The sequence below is a fragment of the Mesoplodon densirostris genome, chromosome 5 (assembly GCF_025265405.1).
Source record: "Mesoplodon densirostris isolate mMesDen1 chromosome 5, mMesDen1 primary haplotype, whole genome shotgun sequence".
NCBI lineage: Eukaryota > Metazoa > Chordata > Mammalia > Artiodactyla > Ziphiidae > Mesoplodon > Mesoplodon densirostris.
Genome location: NC_082665.1, coordinates 58,435,045 through 58,454,983, shown reverse-complemented (window position 1 = coordinate 58,454,983; position 19,939 = coordinate 58,435,045). Strand labels below are relative to the sequence as shown.

At 38.1% G+C, this 19,939-nt stretch overlaps 1 protein-coding gene across 4 annotated transcripts in view; it reads right to left on the bottom strand.

Annotated features, from left to right (window-relative positions):
- The window catches only part of NECTIN3 (nectin cell adhesion molecule 3), a 151,964-nt gene that overhangs the window by 76,180 nt on the left and 55,845 nt on the right, over positions 1 to 19,939 (bottom strand). For all 4 annotated transcript variants that reach the window (XM_060098857.1, XM_060098854.1, XM_060098855.1 and 1 more), the window contains 3 exons: positions 15,857 to 16,198; positions 6,371 to 6,667; positions 3,074 to 3,191 (listed from right to left, as the gene is read on the bottom strand). In XM_060098857.1, the coding sequence (XP_059954840.1) occupies positions 3,074 to 3,191; positions 6,371 to 6,667; positions 15,857 to 16,198 (757 nt within the window). The remainder of the gene's footprint in view (positions 1 to 3,073; positions 3,192 to 6,370; positions 6,668 to 15,856; positions 16,199 to 19,939) is intronic.

The following is a 19,939-nucleotide window of genomic DNA, read 5'->3' as shown; positions in this document are numbered from 1 at the left end:
GTGGCGCAAGTGGTTGAGAGTCCGCCTGCCGATGCAGGGGATACGGGTTCGTGCCCCGGTCTGGGAGGATCCCATATGCCGCGGAGCGGCTGGGCCCGTGAGCCATGGCCGCTGAGCCTGCGCGTCCGGAGCCTGCGCGTCCGGAGCCTGTGCTCCGCAACGGGGGAGGCCACAACAGTGAGGGGCCCGCATACCGCAAAAAAAAAAAAAAAAAAAAAAAAAAAAAAAAAAAGAACAATCAGTAAAATCTTTTACAGTTGCTATGACTTTAATTTGCATTGAAGGATAAAGGTAACATTCTTACATGGTTTAAAGAACAAAAACAAAAACCCCATATCTTCTTCTTAAGAGGACTTTGGAAAGAACATTTTTACAAGCATCAGCTTTCAAAAGGTAAACCCTTTTTCTAGGAGTATAAGAATGAATATGGGGCCTCCCTGGTGGCGCAAGTGGTTGGGAGTCCGCCTGCCGATGCAGGGGATACGGGTTCGTGCCCCGGTCTGGGAGGATCCCATGTGTCGCGGAGCGGCTGGGCCCGTGAGCCATGGCCGCTGAGCCTGCGCGTCCGGAGCCTGCGCGTCCGGAGCCTGTGCTCCGCAACGGGGGAGGCCACAACAGTGAGAGGCCCGCATACCGCAAAAAAAAAAAAAAAAAAAAAAAAAAAGAATGAATATGAAGTCTATGTACTTACCAGTTAGCTCTGTACTTTGGGCCCAAAATTCTAACCACTTTAATTCTGAGAAATATAAAAATGGCTTATAATCCTTTAAAGCTGTTTATTCAAATAAGCTAGAAAAATCTAAATATCATATTAAACTCACAACAAATGACACGCTAAGCACCTTCCATGCTCCTGTACCTATGTTACATGATTTATATTCACTGTCTCTACCCTCACAAAAACTCTATGGGGTACCATTATCAATGAGGAAACAAAGGATTAGAAAGGTTAAATAACTTATTTAAAAAAGACATCTCCAAGTACAGACACCAGGATAAGAACTCAGAATTGTATGACTTTTAAAAATGCCCTATCACACATCTTAACCAATGCCTTCTTCCCACATTGAAGAAAATGTAAATGGAAGGCCTTCTCTACTTTTAAAACTTTATCTTTGCTTAAAGACAATAGATTGACCAAATATACTCTTTCCTTGCACCCACAAAATACCACCTAAAGTAAGATTAAAGGAATGAACAAACTATTAAAAACCAATGCGGAGAAAGAGAACAGGAGGTAGAATTCATCAGATGTTTCAACAAACTTTTCGAAGACAGAAAACAGATGGGGAAAACAATATATGCTTTAGGCCAATGTTTCCCAATCAGGAGTAATTCTGTCTCCAGGTGACATACCTGGTATGTCTTGAGACAGTTTTGGTTGTCACAACTGGGGGCGGGGGGAGTATGTGCCACTGGCTGTAGAGAATAGAGGCCAGGGATGCCACTAAACATCCCACAATTCACAAGACTGCCTCCAACAACAAAGATTTATCCAGCCCAAAATGTCAACAGTACCAAGACTGAAAAGCTCTGCTTTTGGCTGAAGAAGTGCTTGCAGGAGGCATATGAATGAGGAAGCAGCAAATGTGGTCCACTGAACCCAAGATCTGGAGTTTGACTCACTGTACTGCGGAAGGCCAGGGTGAGGCAGAGGGCTAAAAATAAGATCAGTTGAAAGTTGAAAAAAACAAAAAAACAGACTCCTCTCAACTCCATACAGATACCAGGCATTTATGTTTTAGGCAAAATAATGAAGGTTAATTCAATAAGTAAACTGAATGGCCATGAAAAAAAGAATTCTCCTCTTCAGTAACTGATATCTGAAGCTCCCCCAGTGAAATAAACTCCTCTCTAGTTGATCACTCGAAGTGGAATCTACCCAGTAGGCACTCCCCACTTAAAATAAAATGCTGAAGAGTTTCCACTCAGCATTTTATTTTAATGCATCACTGTGAAATGACTGGACAACTGAGAAAATTAAGAAATATCTACAAAATGAAAGACCAAACAAACAAAAAAAAGAACCTGGAGGAAAAAAGAAACAATATGTAAGAAGCAGAAAAAACTCTGCAGAGGAAATAATTCTAGTATCTCTAGGAAGAAACCAGAAGATACTATATCCATAAAATATGAAAAGGATGCTATGAAAATGAACAGAGAATAAGAAAACACTCTTAGAAACTGAAAATATGTCAAAAGAAAATTTTCAATCAGTGGAGCAGAGGGATCGAGGAAATCTTGGGAGAACAACAAAAACTGAAAACTAAGTAAGAGAGAATGTTTAGTATACAATAAATAGGAATTCCAGTACAAGCAAACAAACAAACAAAAAAGCAGGGTTAATGACCAAGGGGGAAAAAAAAGAAAGAAGAGGAGAGAAGCAAAGAGAATCCACAGTTGACAGATACAATTCTCTAGACTGAGAAGGTGTGGGGCGTGGGGGGAGGGGTGCAAACACTGAGAAATACAAAAGCAAACCTCAGAATAGCAGTTTGAAATTCCACAGATAAAGAGAATTAAGGATATTCAGATAGAAAACTACACAAGTAAAAAGAAGCAATTATTAGCCTCAGGAAAAACAAACAGCTTTAGGAACAAAAGAAAACAAAATTCCAGTATACTACTTAACTCTCAGTAAATAATATTTACCTGTCATAGGGAGGCAACGATTACACAGTTTATTTCAAAGTAGCTTAATTTCATTGGGACGATGAAGGTCAGGAATATGTGTATGAGTATGTTTACGTATGAAGGGGTAGATATAAAATTAAATTTTCGTTTTCATAATAAGTCAATAGACAGTGTTAAAGATTAGTAAATTAAGCAGCAGCAGTTTAAGACCGATGATGATAAACACCAGAAGGAATTGCTAACGTCGCCAAAGTAGCCTCAATCGCGGGGGCTGGAAGGTGGGGAGAGGTGGGGCAGAAAAACACTTAGAAACCCTTAATTTAATTTCCAGCTCTTAGTGTAATCATATATTACACTGATAAAAACAACTTCCAATATGCATTTAAGAATACTTCTGACTTTTAAATAATTTCTCTTTAGAAGTATCTAACATTATTACCTGCTCCACACAGATTTGAAGGGTGGTGGATTTGCATCAGCATTACACTTGAGAGTAACACCTTTTCTTCCTACAAACCAGTTTCCATCATAGCCTGTTACTGAAACCTCAGGAGCGTCTATAAAATAAATGCATTATACAACAGATTATCTTTTGTTTATGATAGATGCAATACACAACGATAAAGCATTAACATAATACACAACTTTAGAAGTGGTGTATTTCCCTTCTCTCATATACATAAGAAATAAGGAATACAGTACTCAGTAAATACTGGTTGACTAAAAGAATGATTGAATGAATGGACAATGAGCACCAAACACTAGGCAGCTATAAGCATGTACAATTCTAGTTATCACGGACACAATGTAAGAATATTCACAAACCTATAATCACCAAAAGCAAAATGTAAGAGTCCTGTTATGAAATACACAGAGGTATATGAACAAAGAAAATATAGTTGGTAATTTGATGAGACATGGCATTGAAGTACCAAGTCACTATATGAAACTGTCTTTAAAGAAATGTTTAATTCATAAGGAAATATCCCCTAAGAGATACCAAGTCAATTACAAAAATAATAATAATAATAATAAGATTCCTTATATTACAATTAATTAATATCCTTTGGGCATGTAAAGATGTGACAAACTTTCTAAGATTATAATCACAACTAAAGTAAATTATCTGAGGGCTCAACTATTCTAAAACATTAAACTTTTATTCATGGCCTAAAAGTACCCAAAGGTCTTTTAGCATATGTGCAATATAATTAGCTAAATGAGCAATTATCCACATCTACCATCAATATAAATTTATACCTTCAAACTGTAAAATCCAATACTAATCATTCATTCAACCACCACTGTTTAGCTCCTATTAAGTGACAGGCACTGTTTTAGATGTTTAGTATACATATAGACTCTGTATTCACAAAACTTATATTCTAATGGTAACAGGAAAGATGACATTTTAAAAACTTTAACTAAAATCCATTATGAGGGCCAAGAAGGAAAAGAATAGGATACTAAGAGAAAAGATAAAGAAATGCTATTTACGTATGGTACAGGGACATTCCATCCTTCTGTGAGCTATACAAGTAAACTAGATAAAAAGTACATGGCCAGATGGGAAGTTAGAGAGAGAACAGGTCAGTCTTTAACTCTGCAGGGAAGCCTGAAGTCAATCAAGCAAGGTTTACAGAAGAAAGTAGTAAAAAATTAAACTTTTTATACTAAGGTACAATTACCTTAATAATTAAAAAAAAATGTCTGCCTCTTATAAATACAAAGAATTAACAAACATTTTTTCTAACTTAAAATTGGTAATAAAAAATGTTACTGAAAGAACAGTACAGATATCTGTGAGTTTAAGTTATTTTCAAAGGAGGAGAAATTAGGTAGTAAAGTATCCCCAAAGAATACCTCCAAATTTTGAGATATGAATTTTGGATATAAGATTTTATCTCCTTAAGCTTTGTTTACATGTTTCAGAGGGCCCAATTAACAGGAGAAAAGAATACTCTGAGAACATTTTAGGAGTAGGCCACTAATCTAAACCATAACTATAAAGTTTTACATCAGGAGAAATATTTTTACACATTTGGAATTTCATTCAGGCAAACAAAAAATAATAGTATAAATACTGAAGAAAATTTCAGTCATTATTAGACACAGGGAAGAAAAAAATATGAGAAAAATATTAATGGTACTTACAACCAGGATGTAAATTTTAAAAGAAAAAGGAAATGTTAAAAGTATGTAAAAGCAAGAAAGAAAAAGAAGAAAAATTTTATTTGGATTCTCCAAATAAGTGAGGAGAAAAGAAGGTACAGTCAGCCCTCTGTATCCATGAATTCAGCATCTGTGGATTCAACCAACTGTGGTTGAAAAATATTCAAAAAAAAATTCTACAAAGTTCAAAAAAGCAAAACTTGAATTTGCTGCATACCAGCAACTATTTCCATAGTATTTACATTGAATTTATAGCTATTTACATAATATTTACATTGTATTAGGTATTATTCTTGAGAATAATTCTTGAGGTATTCTTGAGGTATTATTCTTAAATAATCTAGAGGTTATTTAAAGCACATGGGAGGATGTGTGTAGATTACATACAAATATTGATACTATGCCATTTTATATAAAGGATTTGAGCATCCTTGGATTTTGGTAACTGAAGGAGTCCTGGAACCAATCCCTCATGGATACCGAGGGACTACTACTAGGACTGTATTTGCACTCAAGAATACAATGGTAATAACATCCATGTAATACAGCTTCTCAAGTTTAACCCTATAAATATTTTAAAAGATCCTTAGAATTAGTTTTAAAAACCATTAATTATACCAAGTGTAATGAATATGTGTAAAATTCCATGAATGTCATATCAAAGAAAACAATAACAACAAAAAACAGAACATTTCCTTCAAAAACCTACATAGATTTATGATCTGTGCATGGACAGAAATGACACCAGAACCTAAACACTTCTCCTAATTTTATCTTCAACCTACTTAATTTTCATTATCTTTGCTATATGCTATCTGCACCGTCACTTTTTCTCTTGCTCAAAATTTTAAAATGCTACACAAAGAATGTATCAAAAATGAGAAACTTTATAGAAGAGGGGAAAGTATATACACACACGTACATATCCACACAAACATACACACAAGAGTATCCCTTAACCAAAAAATAAAAAGCACAAGATGGGCCAGGTTTGAACCTTATCTAAGGTTATTATTATCCCAATGATGACTCTGTTTGACCTTTATGAGGATCTTACAACATGATCAATAAAATCAGACTAGAAATAATACTGAAAAAACACAAATTTTCAAACTAATTAAAATGCATCTAGGAAGTAAAAGATCCTTGCTGAAAACATCATGGGTAGCATCAATAAAAATGAATAACAGCTAAATTAATTGGATTGGAGAAGGAGCTGTTTTTCACCAAGTATTGCACATTCTGAGGTATAAATTTCCACAATTCACCTAAGTCTAGCTTATTTTTAAGGTCTAAAAAGGACAAGTCCTAAATAATTTTAAGCTGGACAGCAACTTTAAAATCATTGTCTGTCTTTACAAACATAAATATGTTCTGGTTAAATGGAATTGCCATGAAAATATTCTTTTTTTAATTAAGAAAAAATGTCAACAAGGAAAATCTATAACAATATCTGAATATTAAATATTCAAACTAAAGACAGCTTGATACAGAATTATGTTAAAGGGAGAAAATTAAAATAAAATGCATGATGTTTAAAAGGCAAATGTTATTCTTTACTTACACTGTATGTCTAATATGAAAGAATATCGGATGTCCTTTTCCAAGGCTGGATGTTTTACAACACAAGTAATCCGCCTTCCTCTAGCAAATCTGGTAGGAAAAAGCTTGTATTGGCTGACAATTGTTGCTGTTTCATTTGGAAAAGAAGTCGTAGTGGATTCCATTTCGCCAAGATCACCTTCCCAATCAATATGTGCAACTGGTTTTCCAGTGGCTGCGATACAAATGGCTGCTACTGTTTCATTTCCTCCATCAATTAAAGAATCTGGCCCTTTTATCAGGCTCACAGTGGGTTCAACTGTTTAAATTTAAAAAAATTAGTTACATTTCAATCAAAAGCATATTTACTCCTTCCAAGCCACAACTAGCCATATTTCATAAACTTAGAGACAACTGCATATAAAATACACACACACTAAATGTCAACAGCAGCTGGGTTCTTGGAACGAGAAGATCATGAACCAGGCCAAACAAAAAGCAAGACTTTACATAACCATCACAAAGATGGCTCTCCCTGGTAAAGATACACTTTTCTTTACAGGGACAAATGAGTTTTCCCCAAAATTAGTAGATAAAAAAAATTCCTACAAATTTGATCATAATTTCCATTAGGAGATTAAAGGTACTACTACTCTGAAAGGAGATTAAAGGTACTATTACTATTACACTATTAAGCCCGTGGCACACAGGCTTAGTTGCTCTGCGGCATGTGGTATCTTCATGGACCAGGGCTCGAACCCGTGTCCCCTGAATTGGCAGATGGATTCTTTTTTTTTTTTGCGGTACGCGGGCCTCTCACTGTTGTGGCCTCTCCCTGTTGCGGAGCACAGGCTCCGGACGCGCAGGCTCAGCGGCCACGGCTCACGGGCCCAGCCGCTCCGTGGCATGTGGGATCTTCCCGGACCGGGGCACAAACCCGTGTCCCCTGCATCGGCAGGCGGACTCTCAACCACTGCGCCACCAGGGGAGCCCCGGCAGATGGATTCTTAACCACTACGCCACCAGGGAAAAGAAAAGGTGGTTTTAACATAAAATGCTTCAATTTGCAGCAAAAATGTTTACAACACATTTAATATAGGTACTGTTAAAATGTAATGTCACTAACAGTTTATTGAAATGTACATGCTACCTACCTTTATCTGGTATAAGAAAGCTCCTCAGCAGGGGAAGTAACCTTAATGTTAGACTCCTTTAATCTACCCTCCATATATATGCTAGCTATCTCTTCATATTTTCCAGCAAATTTTATATGCTCCTTTCTGTGTAAATTCCTGAGTACTCACCATCATGAATTCTTTGGCTCAAGCCTATAGGTTACTGTGTGCATTAAATTTTTAATCTAAAAGACTATTTTTCATTTCCAAAATTTCTAATTGGTTCATTTTTTAAATATTTTTTGTCTCAACGTTCTGTTCCTGAGATTTATTTATGTGGGATCATTTAGCCTTAGATTATTATTTTGCAATTCTTCTTTTTTTTACTTTTTACTTTTAGATCATTTAGATTTGCAGGCAACTGTATAAATTATTAGTTTTAACTACTGTATGGTTCATTTACTGTTGGACATTGGTGCTATTTCCTGTTTGGTACAAACAATTTTATAAGAAACATTTTCATTCATGTATCTTGGTATATTTGTATAAAAGGTCCTGTAGTTTATCCCTTGGTACTATGTTTATTTCCATTATTTACCAGTTAATGCCAAAAAGCTTTCCAAAGTACCAATTTATTCCCAATCTTAGCACTCTGGTTGGTCCAACATACCCACTATAGTTAATAGTCAGACTTCTCAATGTTTGCCAACCTTGTAAGTACGTAACAGCATATCACTGAAACCTTGTTTCTAATTTCTCAGATTATGTATGAATGACGTTAAGGATCTTTTCTTGTTTATGAGCCATTTGGAATTTCTTCTTCTGCAAAATACTTATTAAAGCAAATTGTTTTTTTCTTACTGATTTGGGAGAGTCCTTTTCTGATTATATGTGAAAATATCTTCCACCAGTTTAGGGCTTGTCTCTTTACCCTATGGTGTGTTTTGATGAGCAGAAGTTTTTAATTCAAATGCATAAAATTTATCAGTTAACTGCTTTTATATACAGGCACACCTCATTTGATTGCACTTTGCTGTACTGTGCTTCATAAATATTGCATTGTTCACAAATAGAAAGTCTGGGGCAACCCTGCACTGATCAAGTTTATCAGCACCATTTTTCCAACAGCATTTGCTCATTTCCTGTCTCTGTCACATTTTGGTAATTCTCACAATATTTCAACCTTTTTCTTTATTATTATATGTGTTATGATGATCTGTGATCTTCGATGTTACTACTGTAAAAAGATTACAACTGGATGAAGACTCAGATGATGGTTAGCATTTTCTAGCAACAAAATGTTTTTTAAATTAAGGTATGTACATTGTTTTTTATGACATAATACTATTATATCAAAACTACAATAAGGTATCACCTCACACCAGTCAGAATGGCCATCATTAAAATATCTACAAACAATAAATGCTGGAGAGGGTGTGGAGAAAAGGGAACCCTCTTGCACTGTTGGAGGGAATATAAATTAATACAGCCACTACGGAGAACAGTAGGAGGTTCCTTAAAAAACTAAAAATAGAACTACCATACAACCCAGCAATCCCACTACTGGGCATATATCCTGAGAAAACCATAATTCAAAAAGAGTCTGTACCAGAATGTTCACTGCAGCACCATTTACAATAACCAGGACATGGAAGCAACCTAAGTGTCCAGCGACAGATGAATGGATAAAGAAGATGTGGCACATATATACAGTGGAATATTACTCAGCCATAAAAAGAAACAAAATTGAGTTATTTGTAGTGAGGTGAATGGACCTAGAGTCTGTCATACAGAGTGAAGTAACAGAAAGAGAAAAACAAATACCATATGCTAACACATATATATGGAATCTAAAAAAAAAGTGATTCTGAAGAACCTAGGGGGAGGACAGGAATAAAGATCCAGATGTAGAGAATGGACCTGAGGACATGGGGAGGGGGAAGGGTAAGCTGGGACGAAGTGAGAGAGTGGCATGGACATACACTACCAAATGTAAAACAGATAGCTAGTGGGAAGGAGCCGCATAGCACAGGGAAATCAGCTCCGTGCTTTGTGACCACCTAGAGGGGTGGGATAGGGAGGGTGGGAGGGAGACGCAAGAGGGAGGGGATATGGGAATGTGTGCATACACATAGCTGATTCACTTTGTTATACAGCAGAAACTAACACATCATTGTAAAGCAATTATACTCCAATAAAGATGCAAAAAAAAAAGACATAATACTATTGCACACTTAACAGACTATAGTATAGTATAAACTTTTTTTTTTTTTTTTCCGGTACGCGGGCCTCTCACTGCCGCGGCCCCTCCCGTTGCAGAGCATAGGCCCCGGACGCACAGGCTCAGCGGCCATGGCTCACGGGCCCAGCCGGTCCGCGGCATGTGGGATCCTCCCAGACCGAGGCACGAACCTGCGCCCCCTGCATCGGCAGGTGGACTCTCAACCACTGCGCCACCAGGGAAGCCCTAAACATAATTTTTATAACACTGGGAAACCAAAAAATTCATGTGACTGTTTTACTGTGATAGTCACTTTATTGCAGTACTAGCTTTATTACAGTGGTCTAGAACTGAACCCACAATATCTCCAAGGTATGTTTGTACTAAGAATTACCTGTCTACTTCCAGACCAAATTACTATATATATCACATCGTAATTCAGCCTTGAAGTAGACCAAATTTCTTGTTCTCTACAGAAATTTAAGAGATTGACTTATCCCTTCAAATGGTAAGCACAGTTGTTTAACAGTCTGTGTCCGATAATTCCAACATCTCATGCAGGTCTGTTTCTGTTGTCTTGTTTGCGGTGGCTGCTGCTTGTGGAGTCTTCTTTACTTGTATGCCTGGTTATTCAAGCAGATGACATCCTTGAGTTTGAATAATGAAGGTAGAAATAATTTAAGGCTTAGAATGCAGTACCTTTCTGTGCTTTCTTCTGCTAAGCTAGCTCCTGAGAACACTATCCAGTCCAGGATCTCCTTAATTTCAGACTACCCAAGCGATATAAACCAGGCCTAGAAGTCTATAAGAAGACTGGTTTACTACAGGTGTACTACTATTCTGAAAACGTTAAGCCTTTGGGTACCAGGAGAATATAAGAAAGGTTATTAGACATCCCATCTTGAGCAGACTTGCATTCAGATATTTGTCTCTCTCACTTCTCAAGGTTCTCGAAATCTTAGTTCATCATCTTCAGTGTCTCTTCTGAATTGTCTAATGTCCCCAAGGTTGAATACAGATTTTAGCTTTCGGTACTAGGTTTATTTCTATGTTTCTACCTTCTCTTAGATTTGGTCTAGTTATATTCCTCACTATGTTGTTATTTCTTTGAAGTTTTCAATGGTTTTTAACATTTCACCTGCCCATCCCCCACCATGGGAGAGTTAATGTGAATAACCTGTGCCATCAATAGAGGCTTTTATCTTTGAGGACCTTAAAAAGTTATCTTAAAGTCAATTTTAAATTGTTATTTCTATTGCTTCTGAAGGGAATCAATCTCCTGGTTGTACGCTTCATTTGTTTTCTAAAGTGACTTTTCTCATATTCCCCAACATTTAAGTTAACTTCTCTGTACGCTTCCCTGTCTAGTGGTTTTGTTGTTGCTTCCTCTTAAGATGCTATCCAATGCCCTATATACTCTGATTTGGGGGAACATGAAGTTTTCCCAGCCCTGCATTAACGCCAGGATTGTTAAGCCTACTTCTTTCTGTTCGTTCTTTCACCCACCTCAAAAGTTTCCTCTCACATGCACATAGATCAGTACTGAAGCAAAGACTTCAGAGAGCCATTCTGTAGGTCTCTAAAGCACACACATTCTTTCTCTCTCATGTTCCCTTCTTTCTAGTATTCTGCTCCACAAATTCTAATCACCTGTCCAATCTGTCTCTTAAACTCAGTGAGACTAGCATTCTCTACCTGAATTCCTTGTCACTGAGCTGTCACTGGAAACTGCCTAAGGAGGAGGCTGGAGCAAGAACTCATCTTGTTTATTTTCCTTCTTTCAGGGATCATAATCCTACCATGCCTATTAAGTTGCCTAGTTTTTTTGTTGCTAGAGAGAGAAAGGGTAAATCCAATCCCTGTTACTCCATCATGTGCAGCAGTGGAAAATTTTTTTTGTTTTTAATTACAGAAGTAATATTACTAAAAATTGGAAAAACAAAGAAAACTTATCCACAACTGTAATATCTTAATACAGTCATTATCATATTCTTCCATTTCCTTGTCTTATTTGTTTCTAGTTTCTATATAGATGTAATCATGGCATACCTACAGTTTTGTGGCTCATTTTATTTTCAAGCAGCAATACTTCTCTTAACTACAATTTTAACAACTATATAATATCCCATATATCAAGAGGAAGTAACCAATTGTACAACTCCTCTGCTATGGGGCATTTGTTGTTTACTGTTCCCAAAGCTTTTTGCTATATTACATTCCCTTAATTCACTTTCTATTACTACTACTCCTTTGAAACTCTAATGTCACTGCCTAATCTATACACTCAATACTTTTCTCTGCCTATTCTCTTTGACTGATTTGGTAAAATTTGATACTTAGTGCAGTTCTTCCCAATCAGTTCCAAAAGAATTAAGTTCTAATGCCTTCAGGTATCTGCTGTAAGTAATGAATTAACTTCTGGGCTATGCATTTAGAATGATAGTAGCTATTTGCCAGCCTTCGGAGAACTGAAAAAAATGGTCACTGAAATCATTTTCTGTATGGCTTCTCACTGTGGGAAAAAGCTGCTAGAATAATCTTAAAAACTTTTATCTTCTCTTGATATGAATAATATTACTTTGACAGTTTTTCTCAAAGCTATCTTTTTGAACTCCTCATCTCTATTTCTTCCAATCTCTGCCGTAATAAGTCTTAGGCCTTCAGTTACTTTTTGTAAGTCTCTTAAAAACTTTTATCTGATAAACACTACTACCTGGATGATCCCTGATTTTATTTGCTTTTGATACAAAGCTTGACTCTATATAGTTTCTAACCACCTACCTGGTATTGTTTGCCTATGTATCCTCCAACTCAATAAGCCAAATGTTGAGCTCATCGTCTTTTCCTCCCAATCCCCAACATGTTTTTCATTCAGATATGCCCATTTAAATTAATGGTAACATAATTTACTCAATCACTAAGGTTCAAAACCTGTTACTGTTCAAACCTCCCTAGTTTACTATATACAGTCAGTTACAACGTTCTGCAAATTTTTCCTTTGTAGTAGTTCCCTTCCTCACTCAAGTGGCAGAAATTACAAAATTAACTTCAAGCTTTCATGGCCTCATGGCTGAAGCATTATGATTTCAGGACTCTTCATTTCAATCCATCAAAAACACCAGACTCATCATCTTAAATCACAACTTTCATCACATTACTTCTAAATCAGGTCTACGAGTTAGGTATCCCTCTAAGCACGGTGAGAAGATGGTCAAAGCAGTGTTTCTCAAACTCTACTGTGCATAAAAAGTACTTGGGGATCTTGCTAAAATGTAGATTTATCATTCAACAAGTCTGGGAGGGATCTGTAATTCTATATTTCTAACATGCTCCCAAGTGATGCCACTGCTGCTGGTTCATGAACCATGCTTTAAACAGTGAGAATCTGGGACTTCCCTGGTTGTCCAGTGGTTAGGGCTACATGATTCCACTGCAGGGGGCAGAGGTTTGATCCCTGCTCAGGGAACTAAGATCCTGTATGCTGTGCAGTGTGGCCAAAAAAATAAATAAATAAAAAATAAACAGCAAGAATCTGAGAATAAAAGAAGAGAGGTGAGAAGAAGTACAATGCTGTATACTAAGTTTGCATTTCCAGCAATATAAAGCTCAAATGCCCCATCTTAATATTTAGATTACTCCTACTCTACCTTTCTGGCCTTTAATTCTTGTATTTTATATAAATCCTTTGAACAATCAACAAATACTCAGTGGTCCTGCAGAGGACACTTGGCAATGTTGAGAGACATTCTAACTTGTTGAAACTTAAGCAACTGCTACTAGCATCTACTGGGTAGAGGTCATGGATGTTGCTAAACAGTCTACAATGCAAAGGACAGCTCATCACAAGAATTCCAGCCCAAAAGTTCAACAACATCAATTTTGAAGAAACTCTGCCCTAATAATATGCTGTTTTCTGCCTCCCTGCATTGGCTCATTCTCCTCCCTATACTTCTTTCCTTTTTGCCTACCTAAAACCTATCCACCATTCAAGGACTGGCTCAACTACTCTTCTACAAAACATTTCTAAACTACAGAGTTTATTTATCCATTCCTATGCCCTACTTAAATAACATTTAGTGTATTACTGCTACATACCAGAAACTCTTATAGGCTTTAGGGATATAAAGTTAAATTTTAAAGTGCACAGTTGCAGTCCACCACAAGTTTATAGTGAAGAAGACATATAATAAGCATTATGTTTATTGCTACAACAAAGATAAGCTCAAGATACAAAGGCAAAAGAGCAAAAAGCCCCATCAAATTGCAGAGGGGTAGATATTTCAAGAATGGCTTCCAAAAGGATGCGGTTTGGGGCTTCCCTGGTGGTGCAGTGGTTAAGAATCTGCCTGCCAGTGCAGGGGACACGGGTTCAAGCCCTGGCCCGGGAAGATCCCACGTGCTGCTGAGCAACTAAGCCCGTGCACCACAACTACTGAGCCTCCGCTCTAGAGCCCGCGTGCCACAACTACTGAGTCTGCATGCCTAGAGCCCGTGCTCCACAACAAGAGACGTCATCGCAATGAGAAGCCCGCATACCGCAACGAAGAGTAGCCCCCGCTCGCTGCAACTAGAGAAAGCCTGAGCGCAGCAACGAAGACCCAAGGCAGCCAAAAATAAATAAAATAAACTTATATATTTAAAAAAAGGATGTGGTTTGATGAGTAGCAGTTAAATAGAAGAATCTAGAAGAAAGAGACAGGAGGAAAAAGGTGGTAATCCAGGCATAAGAAAACACACATGTAAAAATATAGGTGTTAATGAAGTGTAAATAGTTAATTATGATTATAAAATTTGGGTTGCTGGGAGAAGTAGAGCAAGGAGTGGAATAGGTGAAGTTAGAGAAGAAGACCCAGCTAAAAGCGTGACTAGTCTTATACTATCAACAGTCGAGTTTTAAACCATTGAGTATTGTGTTAATTTAAGGGGAACTACTAAAATTTAAAGCAAAAAGTCTTACTCACAAGTTCTCTCTTCTACATGAGAACTATTTATCTATTTTTTCTTGACACTGAATTTTTCTGTGACTTTTTTTACCCCAATGGCTTGCACTTGATTTTTCAGATATTTATGCCCTGCCTTCCAATCAAAACAGTTCTCAAAAGTATCAATTTTGTAAACATAAGTTATATTTTTCCCACAGCTCTTAGGGCAGGCTCTTAAACATTAAAGTCTTCAAATATTTAATTTTGTTTCTATTTTTAAATAGCATTTCTCAACATGAAAAAATATATAACATATTTGGACAAAATTTCTTTCCTGCACATCAGTGACTGTGAAATCATGCCATTAAATATTAGAGGCTGTGTAGTTATTTGGTTCTCTGGAAGCAGACACTGAGATCAAATGAGGAGTACAAAAGACTTATTAGGGAACAACATCTGGGAGAAAAGTGAAGAAGGATTGAGTAGGGAAAGCTATCAGCAGACCTTACAAAGTCCCTGACAGGCAAACAGGCAGATTCATAGCAAAGACCACCCATTAAAGGAGTTCCACTCTGGGTGGAAATGACTACAGTTGCTTTTACTCCTTAATCCTCCTTCTAATATTATAAAAGTACTCACTGGCTATTCCAATTTGGTTTACCTTTCACTGCAGGTGACTATTTTAATGCTAATAAGCTCATAAGCTCTTCCTAAATTCTGCTATAAACTTTAATAGTTATCAGATAGGAAAAGGCAGAAGATCTTTCAATGCAAGCAACAGACCAAGATTCAAATAGCTATGCAAATCCACAACAGCAGAAATAAAATCTGATTTGAAAAACAAATGAGATGTCAAAGGCTCTAAGACCACAGTCACTTAAAAAATGGAAAAGCTTATTTAAGGATGGTAATTTAATTAAAGGCTGAAAATTTGAGGGGAAATAATGAAAATAAATGTCAAAGAAACTCAGCACTTAGTATTATAAATAAAAAACAATCTTTCATGAAGAAAGTAAAATAGCTATAAATTACACAGCTTTATATAGATACACAGGTAGACAGGGACAAGATTTAGTTTAAACTGAGAGTCTAGAATCATAGAATTTTATGACAGAACTTGAAAAAACATATCTGAATTCTTTTATTTTAAACCTACATTTATATATAATTTCAATCATTTTAAGTTCTTGAAAATACTTTTACAATAATCCTCACCACACCACCAAAATATACAATTTAAGTACACCTACCTAATACAGTTACAATTGTAGAGGACTGAGCATTTCCAAGTGGGAATGTAACAGCTTTGCATATATATTGTCCAGAATCAGAGAATCCTATGTTATGTAGAGTAATTGTTGCATCATTAAGTGAATAGTTTTTAAACAAGACTCTTCCCTGATATTCTCCTTGAACAGAGAATCCATATTGAGGATGATGAACTGCAACAGTCTGTGCACTTTTGCCATGTATCTTCTCCCATAAAATTTGTGTTATAGTTTCATTTCCTTCTATTAAACACTTCAGTGAAACATTCTTTCCCCATACTGCTGTGACATGTGGCTCCACAATAACTGGTCCAGCTAAGGCACCTAAGGAAAAACAAAAAAAGCATATTCTTAAAAATGAAAAAAAGTTACATTAACATATTATCAAATTCCCTCCCTTCCTGTTTTCCTCTCTCCCTTCTTCTCCTTGTGTAAGTACACACACACACACACACACACACACACACACACAGAGGCACAGACACTAATGACCGAGTAACAGGAAGGACTGAAAAGAGCTAGATGTTCCCAGGGCTGGATTTAAGACCCAAAGAATGATTCTTAAGTGAATCAAATAATCACCAATATGTGTTGCAGTGGAAAAGCACTAGATTGGGCCAAGAGTAAGCTTAAGAGCAGGTCCTTCCCCAGTCAAGCCACCAGGTAAGGTCCCAGCCCTAGCTGACACCCTGACTGCAGCCTTGTGAGAGACTCTGAAACAAAGGACCCAGCTGATCTATGCCTAGATTCCTGTCCCAAAGAAACTGAGAGGTGATAAATATATGCTGTTTTAATATTATTAAATTTTAGGGTATTTTGTTACTCAGCAACAGATAATTAATATATTTAGGATCTGTCAAACCAAATATAATACCAAAGTTTCTTCCTTTGGAGAGTTCCTCTACCAAAAATCTGTATAAAACACTTCATTAAAGATAGACCAACTGCCAGAAAACATGAATTTCAAAAACATATATAAATGTGAAATTAAGTTTTTCTATCTCACAGATGAAGAAAAACTATTCTACAAGCAAAAGTTAAAATAAAATGATACCAAACTTCACTTTTATAATACTGATTTCCTTCCTAAAAGCAATGATGAAATATAAATCATTTTAAGGAATATAGGACTAATACTCATGAATACTAAACTCAAGCAAGATGCTCTTCACTGACAGGTATATTAGAACATATATAACAAATCCTTGGAGAGTTTACAACTCACATACATGTCCTGGCAAAACAAATGCTCAAATTAAGAAATAAACCAATATAAGCACTTGAATATGGAAACTGTATAAATACCTTTAAAATTTAGAGTTATGTCTAGTTAATATTTTTAAATAAACACAAAAATGCAGAAAGGTATCAATTAAAAAGATAACCAAGAAAAATGTGTTTAAACGTATCAACAGTTCTAAACAACAACAAAACCTTTACACAATGTTATTTCCATGAATAAGATTTTTTCCTTCTTGGGAGGAAAAAAAACAATAAATGAATATATTAGATAGATACATACATGGATACATACGTAGATAGATAGTTAGATAAGAGGGCAAACTTTATCACCCAAGAGATGATTGAGGATATTGCAAAAAAGGACTGACAATTCACACTGACCACACTTAACAGCTATGGAAGAAAAAGGATTTCTTTTAGCCACTACACCAAAAAAGTATCAAGTCCAAAAAATGTACCATCATTGCTCTTATGATGCTTTCAAGCATAATTACAAAGCTTTTAAAATCTAACCTAAAACATATAAAATATGAAAGTATTCTAATGCATTTTAACAAGCTATCATAAGCCTAGTACTATACCCAAAACTATGCAAATGAAAGGGCAATTTACTAATATTGAAAATTTCATATAATATTATGAAAGAACACACAGCTCTTTATTTAAAGAAAAAGACACAATGACCAAGTAGGATATTCAAGAATGTAAGAATATTTTTAGAGTATTCATCACACTGAAAGGTCACATAACTTTCTCATCTGATGCCAAAAAGACATTTAATAGAATTCAATAATCATTATCTGATTTTTTTAAATTAATTTATTTATTTTTAAATTTTTGGCTGCGTTGGATCTTTGTTGCTGCACACAGGCTTTCTCTAGTTGCGGCAAGCAGGGGCTACGCTTTGTTGTGCTGCGCGGGCTTCTCATTGTGGTGGCTTCTCTTGTTGCGGAGCGCGGGCTCTAGGCACGTGGGCTTCAGTAGTTGTGGCACGCAGACTCAGTAGTTGTGGCTCACGGCCTCTAGAGTGCAGCCTCAGTAGTTGTGGTGCACGGGCTTAGTTGCTCCGCAGCATGTGGGATCTTAGCAGACCAGGGCTCGAACCTGTGTCCCCTGCATTGGCAGGTTGATTTTTAACCACTGTGCCACCAGGGAAGCCCTCATTATCTGATTTTTAAAAAAATAACTAACAACTGAGAAAAGGATTCTTAATAATAAAGTAGATTTTTCTCAAATCAATGGCCATCACAAAGCTAAAATTTAAAAGGGGGCATGGAGACTTCCGGGTAAGATGGCGGAAGAGTAAGACGCGGAGATCACCTTCCTCCCCACAGATACACCAGAAATACAGCTACACGTGGAACAACTCCTACAGAACACCTACTGAACGCTGGCAGAAGACTCCAGACCTCCCAAAAGGCAAGAAACTCCCCACATACCTGGGTAGGGCAAAGCAGAGAGATTCCCGCACAGAGGAGCGGTGCCGAGCGGCACTCACCAGCCCGAGAGGCTTGTCTGCTCCCCCGCCGGGGCGGGCGGCGCTGGAGCTGAGGCTCGGGCTTCGGTCAGAGCGCAGGGAGAGGACTGGGGCTGGCGGCGAGAACTCAGCCTGAAGGGGAATAATGTGCCACAGCTAGCCGGGAGGGAGTCCGGGAAAACTCTGGAGCTGCCGAAGAGGCAGGAGACTTTTTCTTCCCTCTTGGTTTCCTGGTGCGCGAGGAGAGGGGATTAAGAGCGCCACGTAAAGGAGCTCCAGAAACGGGCGCGAGTCGCGGCTGAAAGCGCGGAGCCCAGAGACGGGCGTGAGACGCTGGGGCTGCTGCTGCCGCCGCCAAGAAGCCTGTGTGCGAGCGCAGATCACTGTCCACACCGCCCTTCCGGTAGCCTGTGCAGCCTGCCACTGCCGGGGTCCCGGGATCCAGGGGTGGCTTCCCTGGGAGAACGCACGGCGCGCCTCGGGCTGGTGCAACGTCACGCCGACTTCTGCCGCTGCAGGCTCGCCCCGCACTCCGTGCCCCTCCCTCCCGCCTGGCCTGAGTGAGCCAGAGTCCCCGAAGAGGCTGCTCCTTTAACCCTGTCCTGTCTGAGCGAAGAACAGACGCCCTCCGGCGACCTACACGCAGAGGCGGGGCCAAATCCAAAGCTGAGACCCAGGAGCTGTGAGAACAAAGAAGAGAAAGGGAAACCTCTCCCAGCAGCCTCAGAAGCAGCGGATTAAAGCTCCACAATCAACTTCATGTACCCTGCATCTGTGGAATACATGAATAGACAACAAATCATCCCAAATTGAGGAGCCAGGAGTCAGTGCTGTGCCTCTGAGGTGGGAGAGCGAACTTCAGGACACTGGTCCACAAGAGACCTCCCAGCTCCACATAATATCAAACGGCGAAAATCTTCCAGAGATCTCCATCTCAACACCAGCACCCAGCTTCACTCAACGACCAGCAAGCTACAGTGCTGGACACCCTATGCCAAACAACTAGCAAGACAGGAACACAATGCCACCCATTAGCAGAGAGGCTGCCTCAAATCATAAAAAGTCCGCAAACACCCCAAAACACACCACCAGACGTGGACCTGCCCACCAGAAAGACAAGATCCAGCCTCATCCACCAGAACACAGGCAGTAGTCCCCTCCACCAAGAAGCCTACACAACCCACTAAACCAACCTTAGCCACTGGGGACAGACACCAAAAACAACGGGAACTACGAACCTGCAGCCTGCAAAAAGGAGACCCCAAACACAGTAACATAAGCAAAATGAGAAGATAGAAAAACACACAGCAGGAGAAGGAGCAAGATAAAAACCCACCAGACCTAAC